Source organism: Limulus polyphemus, unplaced genomic scaffold (genome assembly GCF_000517525.1).
Source record: "Limulus polyphemus unplaced genomic scaffold, Limulus_polyphemus-2.1.2 Scaffold2, whole genome shotgun sequence".
NCBI classification, from domain to species: Eukaryota; Metazoa; Arthropoda; class Merostomata; order Xiphosura; family Limulidae; genus Limulus; species Limulus polyphemus.
In genome coordinates this window covers 3151100-3165139 of record NW_013665612.1, presented here as the reverse complement: position 1 = coordinate 3165139, position 14040 = coordinate 3151100, and the positions used below count along the sequence as shown (strand labels likewise).

Below are 14040 nucleotides of genomic sequence, written 5' to 3'. Positions count from 1 at the left end.
ATCAACATACACTTTACTTTTACCTTATATTTAACATCCATGACAAAAACATTTCTCAGTAGCAAATTTGTTTGCTACATCTTCAGCAATATGATATGGCATCAAATAAATTTTCAAGTCATTTTCATCACAAGTCAATGCACAAAGAACTTTGAAAGCTCATGGGTTGTTTAGTAGCACAAAAATTAATTACATCTATCTATTACAGTTTCAATAAATTTTATATGAATATTTCACTTAATGGAGAATGTTTTAAGTTAGTAGACTTAGAATTTTTTGTTGAACACTGACATTCAGAAATGTTCTAAGTATGTGAGTATTCTTTGCCATAGGTGTCTTGAATAAAGTGCTGTATTAATATCAAAATGGAAACGTGTCCACATTCTCAAGGTAAAATTATTTCCAACAATGTGTTAGGTTATCAATTATCAACTAAACTGAAAAGTGCTACACAAAACAGACCACAAAATGGAAGAGGAATTGCAAAGGAGCCCTGAGTATATATGTATATATATCATTAGGCCTACTGTAACCCTAAACTGATTTAAAATGTGGGCAGGTAGGTAGGTAATTTTTTTTTAATTGCTTGGCAAAACAAATTTCAAAAATACTAGTTCCATGATCACCTAAAACATAAGGTATTAAGCCATGAATACAATAACTATTAACATTTATTCTATAAAGAGATTTACCAAAATTTCAAACCAAAAAAGAACTCATTTTTAAAAAGTTAACATTAACACTGGAAAATAATAAAATTTTGGGCAGTAGACCACCATATCCTGTTTAACTGAGTTCACACTTGCAGGCTGATCTCAACCTTGATCGACAAAGTTGAATTGACTGTTGCTAACAATTTTAAGGTTTGTTCTTCCATTTCATCTAATTTACCAACTAAATCTACAAGTACGTCCCTCCGCATGGATAAGTTTCCAGTTGGAATTAATTTGTTTTTGATCCTAACCCTCAAAACCATTTTTTGGAGAAAAATACGTTGAACAGGCTTGTGTTCGCCATATTGTTGATGTATGCTAATCTAGAGTTAATTCTCCCCTGCTAAGTCATCTATTTATTAGTTTAGCATGAAAGGTCCTGGGGACAAGATAAGCCATGTTGTCAAACTTCAATTCATTGAGCATCCGATTGGTAATCAGATGATGTCCTCCCACATCCTTGTGTAATACAAGGATTTCCGAGAAAAAATATTCTAGCCATAATACAGCAATAAAAATTTTAAAGTCAGCAAATTTTGCTAGATTGCTTGGCAGAAATTTGTGAAAATAAACATTTCCCAGGTCATAATGTCAAAAAAAATCTCTCAATCAACCCCAATTGGGTTACAGCAAACAGAAATATTTTCAAGCCTGGCCTTAATGAATTGGTATAATGAGTTAAAATGTGATATGGGATGTGTGTTTTGGAATTTTTTAAAAAATATTTTTTTAATTCAAGATATGTATGTTCCTAAAAAGAGGAAAAAGACAAAGGGAAAGAACAAACCTAACTGGCCTACTAAAAGACATAAGAGAGAAAATATGGGATAAACGTCAAAAGTTTGAATTGACAAACAGTTTGGAAGATTTACAGAATTAAGGTAAAGCTATGGATGTGGTTAAAGAAAACATTAGAAAATCAAAAAGTGCTTATGAAAAATACCTGACTGACAATGTCAAAAATAAGAGCAAGGATGTTTTCAAATACAATATTTTTTGGCATATAAGTCAATGTGGAGCATAAGTGAAATGGGCTAAATTTCTCATTTTTTTCAACCTTCATTCATATATAAATCAAAGTGGAGTATAAAATGAGGATAGATCAAGTATGGTACCACTGTGCTCTATACTGTATGCCTGCGGAAGAAATATAGTAAAAAATGTGCAGAAATTTGAAGATAGCAAAAGTTAACCAAAAAACAGAAAATACAAAAAAAAATATATAATGAGTTAAAATTATTTTATTTATTTTATTACATACATGAAACAACAAATGAAAGACATGTGATCACCATAGATAGTGAGAAATTTTGATGACTAATCCTTAGATAAGTCAATGTGGTATAAAAGTCAAGGCTTAGCAAACCATGAAAAAAAGTCTTGTCTTATATGCCGAAAAATATGGTATGTTAAGGGTAAGCAAATGTTAAAATGGAGATTAGGCCCTTAAATTATGCTAAAAGCAAGGTTTTTGATCAAGACTGAAATGGCTGAGTTTTTAAATGTTCTCTTCTGATTTGATATTAGCAATATTTCTGACCCTGGTTATTCTATGTGAAATACTGAATTTGACCTGAATCATGTATAAATGTAGATATTAATCACTTGGTGGTAAGTAAAATGATTGTGAGATTAAAAATGGATAAAGCAACAAAGGCCAGACAAGGTTTCCCCTAGAAATTTAATAGAGGTCAAAGACACGATATTTGAGCCTCTATTTTTGATTCTCATAGGTCTTTAAGACAGTGATCATATGTCTGAGGACTGAAAAGCTTTTAATGCTATTCTTGTTTGCCCTGGAATTTATAAGCCAGTTAGTTTTACTTCTGTACTAAGAAAATGTCTAAAGTTTCGAGGGAGAGGCTTTACAAAATCATTTAGTGAAATATTATACCATAAATGAAAGCCAACATTGATTTTCCCAAGGATAATCTTGTCTTGCTAATAATTTATAAATCTTTTTATTTTTTTTTATGATGTTACTTATTATCAGAATAATGGAAAAGATGGGAACTTGGTCAACTTACAAGTTTCATAAACCTTTTAATACAGTATCACATAAAAAAAAAATTCTCTAAGTATATAACATCAGTACAGGTAGTGGAAAGACTAGTTAATTAAATTTTTGGGTGGTTGGATGAAAGAAATCAAAGGGGCTACTGATGGATTCTAGTCAATTTGGATCCTTGTTACAAGTAACTTACAAGTCATTAACGATATTGATAGAAGTATAATTAGTAGAATTTAGCCATTTCCAGCAGTACTGAGAATTTTGAGGTATTACAGAATGAAATAAAACAATTGTTATGCTTATGTCCCACATTTAATACAGATGAGAACCCAGTTGATAGCATGACAGAAGAAAAAATCTTAGCAGATTAGTGAACAAGTCACTCAAGCCATCAAACCACTGTCCTGTTACTAATACAATTTTAGGGTTGATTTGGAGCCATACTGACTAAAAGTCATAAGAGGTAATTACCTCTTTATACAAATCACTAGTTAAGCCTCATTAGAAAACTGTGTAGTTTTGGTAGCTATTCAGAGAATGATAGTGACTTACTGAAAAGGGTTCAATGGGAGGCTACTGGAATGATTCAAAGGATCAAAGGGTTATTTTATAGGGATAGGTACAGATCTCTAGTTAGTTCTCATTTATACTATTCTGTTTAGTTCTTGGGATCCTTACTTTAAGAAATATACTGAGTTGTTAGAAGGGATTCAAAGGAGGGTGACTAAATGATTATGGGAATGGAGGGCTCTCACATAAGGACGGGTTAAGATCCTAGGATTTATTTTCTCGTGAGAAAAAGTTGGGTTACAAAGAATCTAAAAGAAGTGCTCAAAATTAAAAAGAAAATATAGAGGATTGGTGCATTATTGTTTTTTTGTGTTTCATGGTAAAAGGGTAGGACTAGAGCACATAATTTAATACTTATCACAGTACAAGTCATCTGCGAATTAGGCAATTTTGTTTTTCAAATAGTGATCATTTTTCGGAATAGACTGCCCTCAGATACTGCAAATGCAACAGGATTGGAAGAGTTCAAGTGAGAGGGCTTCATAAATACTTGGGCAATCAGGGCTGAATATATATAATCCGTATTGATGAAATGAATGTGGCAACCATAATGGGCCAAGGAGCCACTTGTCCCTCAAATGTTATATTTAAATCTCTTAACTAATTTTCTATTGAGAACAGAATAGTTAAGGGCAATCTTACTTAAGATTACATCTGTAGAATGGATTGGATAAAAGCCTCTTTGCTATATTCTGAAGATAACAGGATGAGATGTTACAGTTTAAGATTTGAAAAAGATGGGCTATACTTCAGTTAAGACAGTTTTATTTTTCTAACAGAGTAAATGACTTACAGAATGAGTTGCCATCAGCAGCAGTGAAGGCCAGAGCTTTACAGAAATTTAAGAGGAAAAATTAACATTTCCTGAACAATAAAGAGTATATTTAAATCTACTTTTCTCATGAGTGAGAGTGCATATGGTTTCTTGGTGTATGTATGTTATATATATTAAAGCAGATTTAATGGATAAGTAAAAACCTTGGTACACAAGTATATGACTTTAGTAGAGAAGCATGTAAATCTAGTAAGTCTTGTACAGCATCTCTTTTCATCAAATGTTAGTTGCTATCTCTCCCAATGTTCTGATTTAATATTGCATATTTTTAACAATGCACTAAAAATTGAACATTTAAAGAGTGGAAAGTTAAAACTAATCAATATTCACCAATAAGTTAAAGTTCTCACATATGAAGTTAAGTACATCTCGGTTGTTTATTAGATGTAGAATAACTGCAGTTACAACATAAAAAAAGGCATATACATGTACCTGATTAAGCCTATGAACTAAGTATTGGGTACAGTTTGAGCAGTATATCATCTAGTTCTTAAGTCACTACAAACATCCACTATACATGTATATGTTAATGAAAACACACTGTTGCCAGTAACCAAACAAAGAACCATCATCCCTTAAGAAATTATTAAGAATATGTTTGAAAGCCAGAAAAAGCTATTATCTATATCCAAAAATGCTTCTTAATTTTCTCAACCAATTAAAGTTTCTTTGTTTTTAGATAATAACACCTTCCCAGGATTATGAGAATAACATTTTCAACTTTCAGAGGCATGCCTAATTTAAGGAATACAACAAATCACTCAACCCTTAATTTATATGTAAGCAGACGCTAACAATATATACTAGGTTTGAGAACTTTAATGGACTGCAACTGCCTGTTGAAAGAAAAGGAGACAATATTTCGACTTCTATGCTGAGGCCTCAATGTAGAAGCCAAAACTTCATCTCCTTTTTTTTCAATAGGAAATTGCTGTCCATTAAAGTTCTTAAACCTAATATGTTTTCCCTACCTAAAGTTCTACTAAAAGAACTATATATATACTGTTTCTTAATTATAATAAAGAATGAACTTATAGCCTACATCCAGGAAAAGAAAATATTTTTATATTCAAAGTAAAAATAATGTTACCTGTAACCATTAAACCCTTGAAGTTTAATTCCTGCCAAAACATACTTAGCCATACAAAACGAGTACAACTAAAATCAATGGCAGAACTAGAAGTTAAGACTATAGACTAAGAAAACAATGATTGTACTAAAAAAAAAATATTAATATTGTAAATGTCATTATAAGAGCAGAGAAGCACAATTATGCCATAGAAACAGTTTGCTCTATTATGTTTATTTGAAAGTAAAGAAGCATTAATTAAATTGTTGATTGATTTTATTCAGAAATACACTGAGTTGGGGAGTAACAAAGTAGGGTTATTTTGTTACTATACTTAAGTAACTTTTCTGAGATTTATTGTTACTTAAGTACTCTAAAAAATATTTTCCTTTTTACTTTTACTTAAGTAAAATCAAGAAGGAATTATCTACTTTTAATCCACTACATTTCTTTTATAAGACTGTCATTACATTTGAAAAAATTGGAAAAAATCACACTGGTTGCCATGGTGACAGTTTTTGTTTACATCAATCAGAGCTCACCTACTCTTTCAAATAAGACAATCACAAGCAGTAAAAAAAAACAGCCATTTTACATCCAGTGTTGACTATGATAACTTCGTCTCACTGTGACCATCATGTCTGACATAAATAATCATCCATGGCCTTACTTGAAAGACTTATTTTCATTGAAAACAATAGTGGAAAATTCAGTGCAGTTGCAGCTTGCGAGCATTTGTTTAGTTCTGCAGGGCTGTTGTTCACACTGAGACAAACAAATCTGTCTAGTAGTAACTTTAAATAATCAGCTGCTGTTGAAGCTAAATGATAAGTGGAGTGTGTGAAGAGGTTTATCATAGACAGTAATACTGATTGTTTTAATAAAAATAAAATAAAGTTTGTTGAGTTTATACTTGGTAGTGCCTTTTACGTGTGAACTTAAGTTGAATGTATGCTATTTTTAATAATGATATCATTAGTTATTTTTTGTCAATACTTTTTACTCCATTACTACTTAAATACTCTATATATATTTGGTACTTTATACTTTTACTTAAGTAGTCATCAACAACAGGTACTTTTACTTTTTACTTGAGTGAATATTTTATAAAGTAACAGTACTTTTACCCAAGTAAATGTTTTCAGTACTTTACCTATCACTGCCTAAGTTTAACAAGAAGCTGACAAAAGAACTATGTCCAGGAACTAAATTCACATACTTTTCACACTTATGCAACTCAATATAAAGCACTACAGCATAATATTCCATCGTATTAAGTATCACAGAAGTAGATACCAAAATATATTAAAAAATATATATATAATAATAATGCGTGTCACACTAATTAATACCATGATATTAATTATCATAGCAGAATTACTTAACTGTTTTAAATATATTTTACTGAAATACCTAATATCATGGTATATAAAATTATATGTATGATTTATGTAATTGAGGCTCAATTAAAACAAAAATGCTGAAAAATTATAATAAAACAAGACTACAAAAATCTACCTGTGATCACAAGGTTCAAGCCTCACTGTCGCTTTCCCATCAAAACATAGAGTACAGGAGTCTTCTTTGACACTACTTTGTCTCAACCGTTCTAAACGTATATGCCTATAAAAGATTTGTATTACAAAAAAAAGATTACATACCATATGAGAAATAAGACTTTGTAAAAATAAATGAATATCCAATAGGAGAAGATATCACTAATTTCATCTTTTAAACTTTACCTTCTCAAAAGAGGAACAGGCCACTTAGAATTTTAAATTCTCATCAAAAGACAGTTGTACTCATCAATATTTCTCACGGAAAGAGAATTTCAAGATAGGAAAATAAAAAACAACAACTATATCTCAATTAAACCTTAACAAGTAGCTAAAAAGTTAAACTATTCTGAACTGGGAAGTGGAGTGTCACTGGTAACCCATAATTTTTTTCCTTATCCCATTTTATATGTCCAGTCAATTTGAACATTATTGATTTTCATAAACATATTTCTTTTGAAACTATTTTGCCAAATGCAGTAGCCACCACTACCTGCTATAAATCATAAATAATGTGATTTTTTGAAATGGCGTAAGGTCAGACTAGGTAAAAATATTTTTGGTCAAAATCATTTTATGCATGATATACTTTGTTTCGATATGAGAAATCAGAGGCATTGCTAAGTACTTTAAAGAATTGGAGCATTTCGGGGGACTGTCAAATAAAATTGGAGTATGGGCCCCATGCCTAGTGATGCCTCTGTGAAAAACTTAACAATAATATTCAATAAATAAGGATTTGAATTACCCGAATATTTTCTCCTTACTCCCTTATTCTCTAAACCTAATAAAGCTTGCATGATGTCTTTTCATAGAAGAAACTTGCCATAATTTTGATATAAATATAATGTCACACAAAAACATTTTCTAAATAAAGTACAAAAAATTCCCAGATCTATAGTTTGTTTCTATGTCTACTAAACTTTCCACTACATTCCACTGTCCTTCTCTGCACCAGCTAGGTCATTCTACTTTCCAAATTCTCACAATTCTTTATTCACTGCACATTAATGTAAATAGTATATAATCTGCTCTATTGAATGGTATTTACACTTTGTCTGTAGCTATTATGAAAGGTGAGTTTAATTAGCATTAAATCAACTGTTGTGAGGTCATAAAAGGATGAGAACAGAGGCTATGTTAATGAAATTCAGAGAAAAATGAATATAATGTGAGAAACACAACCCTGAGAATTATATTTTCAAGGGATAATAGTTCTCTAGCAAATAAAAATCTTTACTTTGGGATAAACACAAAAGTTTTATAAAAACAATAAGTGCATTGTTTACATGTGAGACTCCTTGAAGAAGTGCATGGTTTAGAAATCCTATATTTTTTCAATATATTGGTTATCCAAAAAATAATTCATGTAGCTTTCACATATACATTTTACTTTTTCAAAAAATGTATCAGACTCTAAAACACAGTGTCCAAAAACTAATATAATTAGTCTTGTTTACTAACTAACCTGTAAATGGATGAAAAAAGTCCATTACTATTCAACTCAACGTATTTAGTCTAAACAAATTAAGCTTTCCACTTGAACTGTCAACTTTGAATGCTAAAACAAAACAGACAATCATCAATGTCTGTAAATTAGAATATATTCTTTCTATTGAATATAAACATGTCCAATAGGAATGTCAGAAAGTATTACACACATTGCTTTAAAGACGAAAGAAAGTGTGTCATGGGTGTTGAAAAAAATGCATATTTGGAAGTTACCCGAATTATTTTTGGACAGCCAATAGAGTGAGGAAAACAGGCTTACTAAATCATGTGTCCAAGTATCAAAGGCCTGACAGCTAAAGCAAGTACTAAATTTCTTGGTTTTTATTTACTATTTTATACCTTTTAACAAAGGTAACAAACACAAAAAATGAATTAAAAACTTATTAGGCTGGAGAAAAAAACATAAAAAACATGGGCTGCCATTACACAATATAGATACAACCTGAGAGTTTGTTTACCTTAAATGTTTGACAGGTGATTTAGTTTTTTTAAGCTAGTCAGACTCATTTTAAAAATCAATAACACAACAGAATGAAATGAAACTGTTAAGAGCCCAAGGTTATTTATGATAAATAATTGTAATAATCTGTTACAATCTGCAGTCATTCTAGGAAAAGAAAAAAGAAAGTATTTTTGATTTTATTTCATATTTTTAAACTTTTCATTCATTTTACTTTAATGACTCCACTACAGTTAGTATTAAAGTAAACAAAATAAGACATAGAGTTTAAAGTCTGACAAAAAAACTTTTGATATTCATTTAAGATGTTCTAGAGGTTAGGAAGATAAAAAATATAAGTTGAAAAGTGTTTTTATTTTAAATAAGAATATCACCTTTCATTCAAACTGGCTTAGTAAAAGCTTTGTAAATTCATAAACAAAAATATTTTATTATAAAATCTGGTTATTTGTCTTCAACATACTTGTAACATTTACTAAAAGCTAGCCAAATTTCCTGAAGATACATTAAGTTATAGGATGTATAGTTTCATGGTTAAAAGATCAGTCAAACTGACCAAACTCATCTTCATAGGATTAAACTTAGAAGAATATTTTGTGGTATCACAAAGATCTCAACCCAGCTCGCTAGATCCAAAACCACAGCTCTATCAGAGGGCCAGTCAGCACTCTCAGTACAATGACTATTCCTCTATTTCAAACTTTTATATTTATACATATTTAATAATTTCTATATTAAAAATATTTCATAACACTTAATCAGTGGTAACTTTGATAGGATGCTTTATTTAACACTCATTTCTCAGTTATTATTTAATATCTATATTTTTAAACTTTTCTTATTTTGACAGAGTAACTTTAACCCCCATATTCAGAATTTACAATGAAAGCTTTTTAAGAAGTTTTGTTTGAATGCTTTTGTCCTTATATTTTAACACTATAACTAAATCTTCTTTAGTACTTGCTTTAACAGTATTTTAACTAAAATTTCTTTAGTACTTACTTTGGTAGAATGACTTTATCCTCATCTGCAAGTTTGGCATAGTTATTAAACACTTGAAAGCTAACCCCTAGGGGTGGGTACCTAAATGGTTTGTGACCAAAATTGAATTCACACTGCTGAAATGACATGAAACTGGCTGCAGCAAAGAAACCAGACCTGAAAAATATTGTTTACCAATATCTTAGAAATGCCACATTTAAATTACTAATTAACTAACAGTTTTTTCAGAAAAATTCATGTTACCTTTACAGAGAATTCATATAATAATAAATTATACATGAATACAAGTCTTTAACAAGTGTTTTATATAATTAATAAAGTTTCTAATTATCAAGGATGATTCAGCCTTGAAAAATTATTTAAAACTTCAATACACAAAAGCTAATTTAATTCTGGAAGTTGGATATACTGATGATAAATTCATTGATAATTAACAATTTTAAAAACTAAAAATGGGTTTGTCATAATTATTTTACCTGGCACTTTGAAAGACATCCATGCATGGAGAAAGAGGGTTACCATTCAAATAGAAAATTATTTGGAAGGATTCCAGATCTAATAGTGTACCCAAAATATCACCTATAAAAAAAAAGATCTTATTAATAAAAATTTGACATCTTTAGTTAATTAACCCTTTCATGACAGACTCGGGGTAAAATACATAAGTTCATATACACATTTGCACACGTTAAGCATTTATACTATAACTTTTAATGCAGTATGTGTATCTTCACAAAATTTGGTAGACTTTTGGTAAACATTACAAGACCATGACATGCACAGATAGACTCACCCATTACAAAAGGGTTAAACATATTTGTCTCAATTTTTTTCACTGAATACAGTTTCATCCAAGCTATCTTTGACACAGTGATGATAGATAAACAAAAGTTTATAATGCAATTATAAAGCATTTTTGTAAACTAGATCATAACTTGATAAAATTGTGAACTTGAAAAATATTAACAATTAATGATAACAATGTAACGGATTTCTTTAGAAGCCTAAGGGCTATATTTTAAATATTGGTTTCAATGACAGTTCTTTCAATATTTTAATTAACTTTTCAAAAGCACCATACTATGGAATAAATGTTAGGCAATTATAGCCTCATTAGACTTTTAATAAAGTTTTCAAAGCAATTACACTACACTTAATGATACTCGTACAATTTCTGAAGTTACAAAATGTCAGAACTTTAAAGAACACAAAAATACTTCCCTATTTTAATAATTTCAGAAATATAGAATTATCAACGATAAAATAAACATTCACTTTACATTATTAACATATATATATTCCTGTAGTTTTTGAGCTATATTTGAGAAGATATTTGAATAAATATAAGCCAGCCCTTGATGTTTTATTTCTAAATAAAACAAGCAATTATTAGTGTGTAATTTATACAGAATCGGTGAGTATGTATTAGTTTGTAAATATTATAAATGCCATGTTTTATGAAGCCAATCTAAACATTTCTGCAAAAAACAAAAACAAATAATTTATTTTGCATAGTGTTATATTTCTACACACATAAGAAAGTATCATCTTCATGACTATTTAATGTTTTACCTTAACTCTGTCTTTAGGTTATATACACCAACTAATCTAAATGCAAGATTTTTTTCACTTTTCACCTAGTATTTAATATCCCTGATATAAAATCCACACAAACATACAGAAGGAAAGCAAATGATGAATTCACATAAATAGTTTTGTAAGTTATGTATACGATGTCAATATTCTTTTGTACCACTTTCAACTGTCTGTAAACACTAACATTAGCTATTTCATAATATATTTGTTTTAGTTTTCTCAATTATTTTGAAGATTTATGTAGATTATGAGATTCAAAAACAATGAAAAGATATTTTTGTACAAATGTAACAAAATTACAATAATTGTTATTTTGTCAACAAATGTTTTAGAGGTTTTATTTTAGTGTTTACAAAAGTTAATTGTTCTTTGCAATAAAAAAGGGGAAGTATGGTTCAACTAGGAAAAACCTTTAGCAACAAAAAGATTTCTTAAACATGACAGTTTTTACACCTACCTGGCTTCCAGCAGCGGTGCGTATGAGCTGTACTAAAAGCACTGTACCATATTAACTGTCGACAGCCATCATAAGCAATGGAAAACTCATCATCTCCTATGCCATACCCTTCCTTTTGAATAAAAACAAACTTATTAGTCACTTACATATCTTCTGATCTTTCAAATAGGCAGCAAATATTTTTTATAGCTTAAAACTGACTAAAGCTTTCATACACATTATACATTCTCTCAATTCCATTTTATTAAACTGAAAATTGTGGGTACAGTTTTCTCTTCTGATGAATGTAAGTACTGTTGAAATTTTAAGTTAGTTTAGTCCATCCACACTAAGATGTCACACAGGAGCTGGTGCCGAATCCTGGTTTCAGTGGCACAAGCAGATGAGAATAGAAACACCAGTACATCACAGGTTAGCCCCCACATACCAATTAGCATCTGTTATACAGCTGAAAAGGCTTGAACAAATGGAGTAAAGAGTCTTGCTAAAGGACACAGAAACATGTCACAAACAAGCCTTGAAATGGCAACCTCCCGATTATGAGTTCAAATCACTAGCCAACAGGCCATGCTGGCCTATATTTTGCAAATGTCAGTCCAAAATTCCACAAGATAAAATATTTGTCATATAAGATAGAAAAATATTCTATTGGTGAATCTAAATGGCAGTGTTTAATGTTCTTTTTGAATATTTTTTTTAAACATGAGACTTCTATTTAAACTTTAAATGCCATTTTTTGAGGGTGTTACTTATTAATATAACACTAACACATTCAATTTAGGTTTGAAATTTAAAAGTACACAAAGTGTACATGCACTGAATTTATGATAGACCCAAAGAAATTTTGCAATGAAATATCCAAAAAACATAAAAAATGCTCAGTATAAACAAAAACAGAACAGGGTTTTTGTCATAATCAAAACTGCAGATGACCTCAAGAAATCTAGAAATAAGCAGATATATATATTAACAAAAATAATTATTCTATAAAAATTTTAAACTAGATATGCATTTAATATTTCTTTCATAAAGACCCCCCCATGCTTCAAAAATTACTATTAGCCTGAATAAGCAGCAATCTACATATATTACAGCAGTAATAGAAAAATTAAAAAAGTGATGGAATTTTTTGTTTGCTTTCTGATTATACCTCTAAATACTAAAAGAAATAATTTGAGGTAACAAAACTGTCCATGTACCATTTATGTTGAATGTCTAAAGAGTTGGCTTACAACCAAGTCTTAAGATTTGCAACTGAAAATTCATCCCTCTAGGGAATATCACAAAGTTAGACTATGACAGTAAGTTGTTTCTTAACATTAGCTATGACCACGAAAAGCATCTAACACAAGCATTCCTACTTAATAATTTTGACACTTGTCACTTTTTTCTGTCCTGCACTTTTATACATGACCATGTCTTCATTGAGTTTTATTAAAAACAAAACAAAAAAATGAAGTAAGCTTATTGTCACACCCTTTTTTTCAATTGAGGCCAACAGTAAAGCTTGCGGTTCCTAGGATGGGAAATAAGGTTAACAACCTCATGATAGTCCAATAATCACATATACAGTAAACACCTCAGAATGCAAGGCAAAATGGATTTTCATGTTTTTAGATTCAGAAAAAACATAATCTTATATTTGGTCTATCATAGTATATAAAAATCTAACATACATGATTTAGAAACTTGCTGTCTTTGGTGGCCCATCCTATCTGCATCACACCTGATGTAACTATGGTAACTTCATAAAACCACACCCCTGAATCAACTTGAAATGTGCACCTTACACTTTCAAATGAAGACGCATCACATCGAGCCTATTGGGGGAAAGGAAGTCATAAAGTTATTCTTTAAAATTTTAACTAATATACAGTAACTGATTTTGTACATTAAGCAAATAAAATAATAAACTAAATACCAAGAAACTTTTTATAGTTTAATTTTTTTTTACAAAACTCTTTTAATTTACAACGATATAAATTTTTCATAATATAATTTTTTGGAAATTTTTTTAATTTAATATTTTCCGGACATTAAATCTCCCATCTGTTCTAAAGTTTTTATAAACAAATATTGGATATTAGTTTTCAGATTATAGAAAGTTCACCTTCAAATGAAAAGAAAAAATTTAAATGGGCTAAACAAATACAATCCTTATATTTTAACAGCCTTAAAAGTAAACTGTTTGTTGACTCAACAACATTGATATCAGGCCTCAGCTTGTGAATAAGATGACTTCTTTTATACAGAGGCTTC

The 14040-nt window shown here is 29.9% G+C and overlaps 1 protein-coding gene across 1 annotated transcript in view; it reads right to left on the bottom strand.

The window, feature by feature from the left end:
• The window catches only part of LOC106467339 (RING finger and SPRY domain-containing protein 1-like), a 92822-nt gene that overhangs the window by 25938 nt on the left and 52844 nt on the right, over positions 1 to 14040 (bottom strand). The window contains exons 10-14 of the mRNA XM_013927721.2: positions 13458 to 13601; positions 11782 to 11893; positions 10205 to 10307; positions 9729 to 9884; positions 6717 to 6821 (exon numbers count right to left, since the gene is read on the bottom strand). Coding sequence (XP_013783175.1) covers positions 6717 to 6821; positions 9729 to 9884; positions 10205 to 10307; positions 11782 to 11893; positions 13458 to 13601 — 620 coding nt within the window. The remainder of the gene's footprint in view (positions 1 to 6716; positions 6822 to 9728; positions 9885 to 10204; positions 10308 to 11781; positions 11894 to 13457; positions 13602 to 14040) is intronic.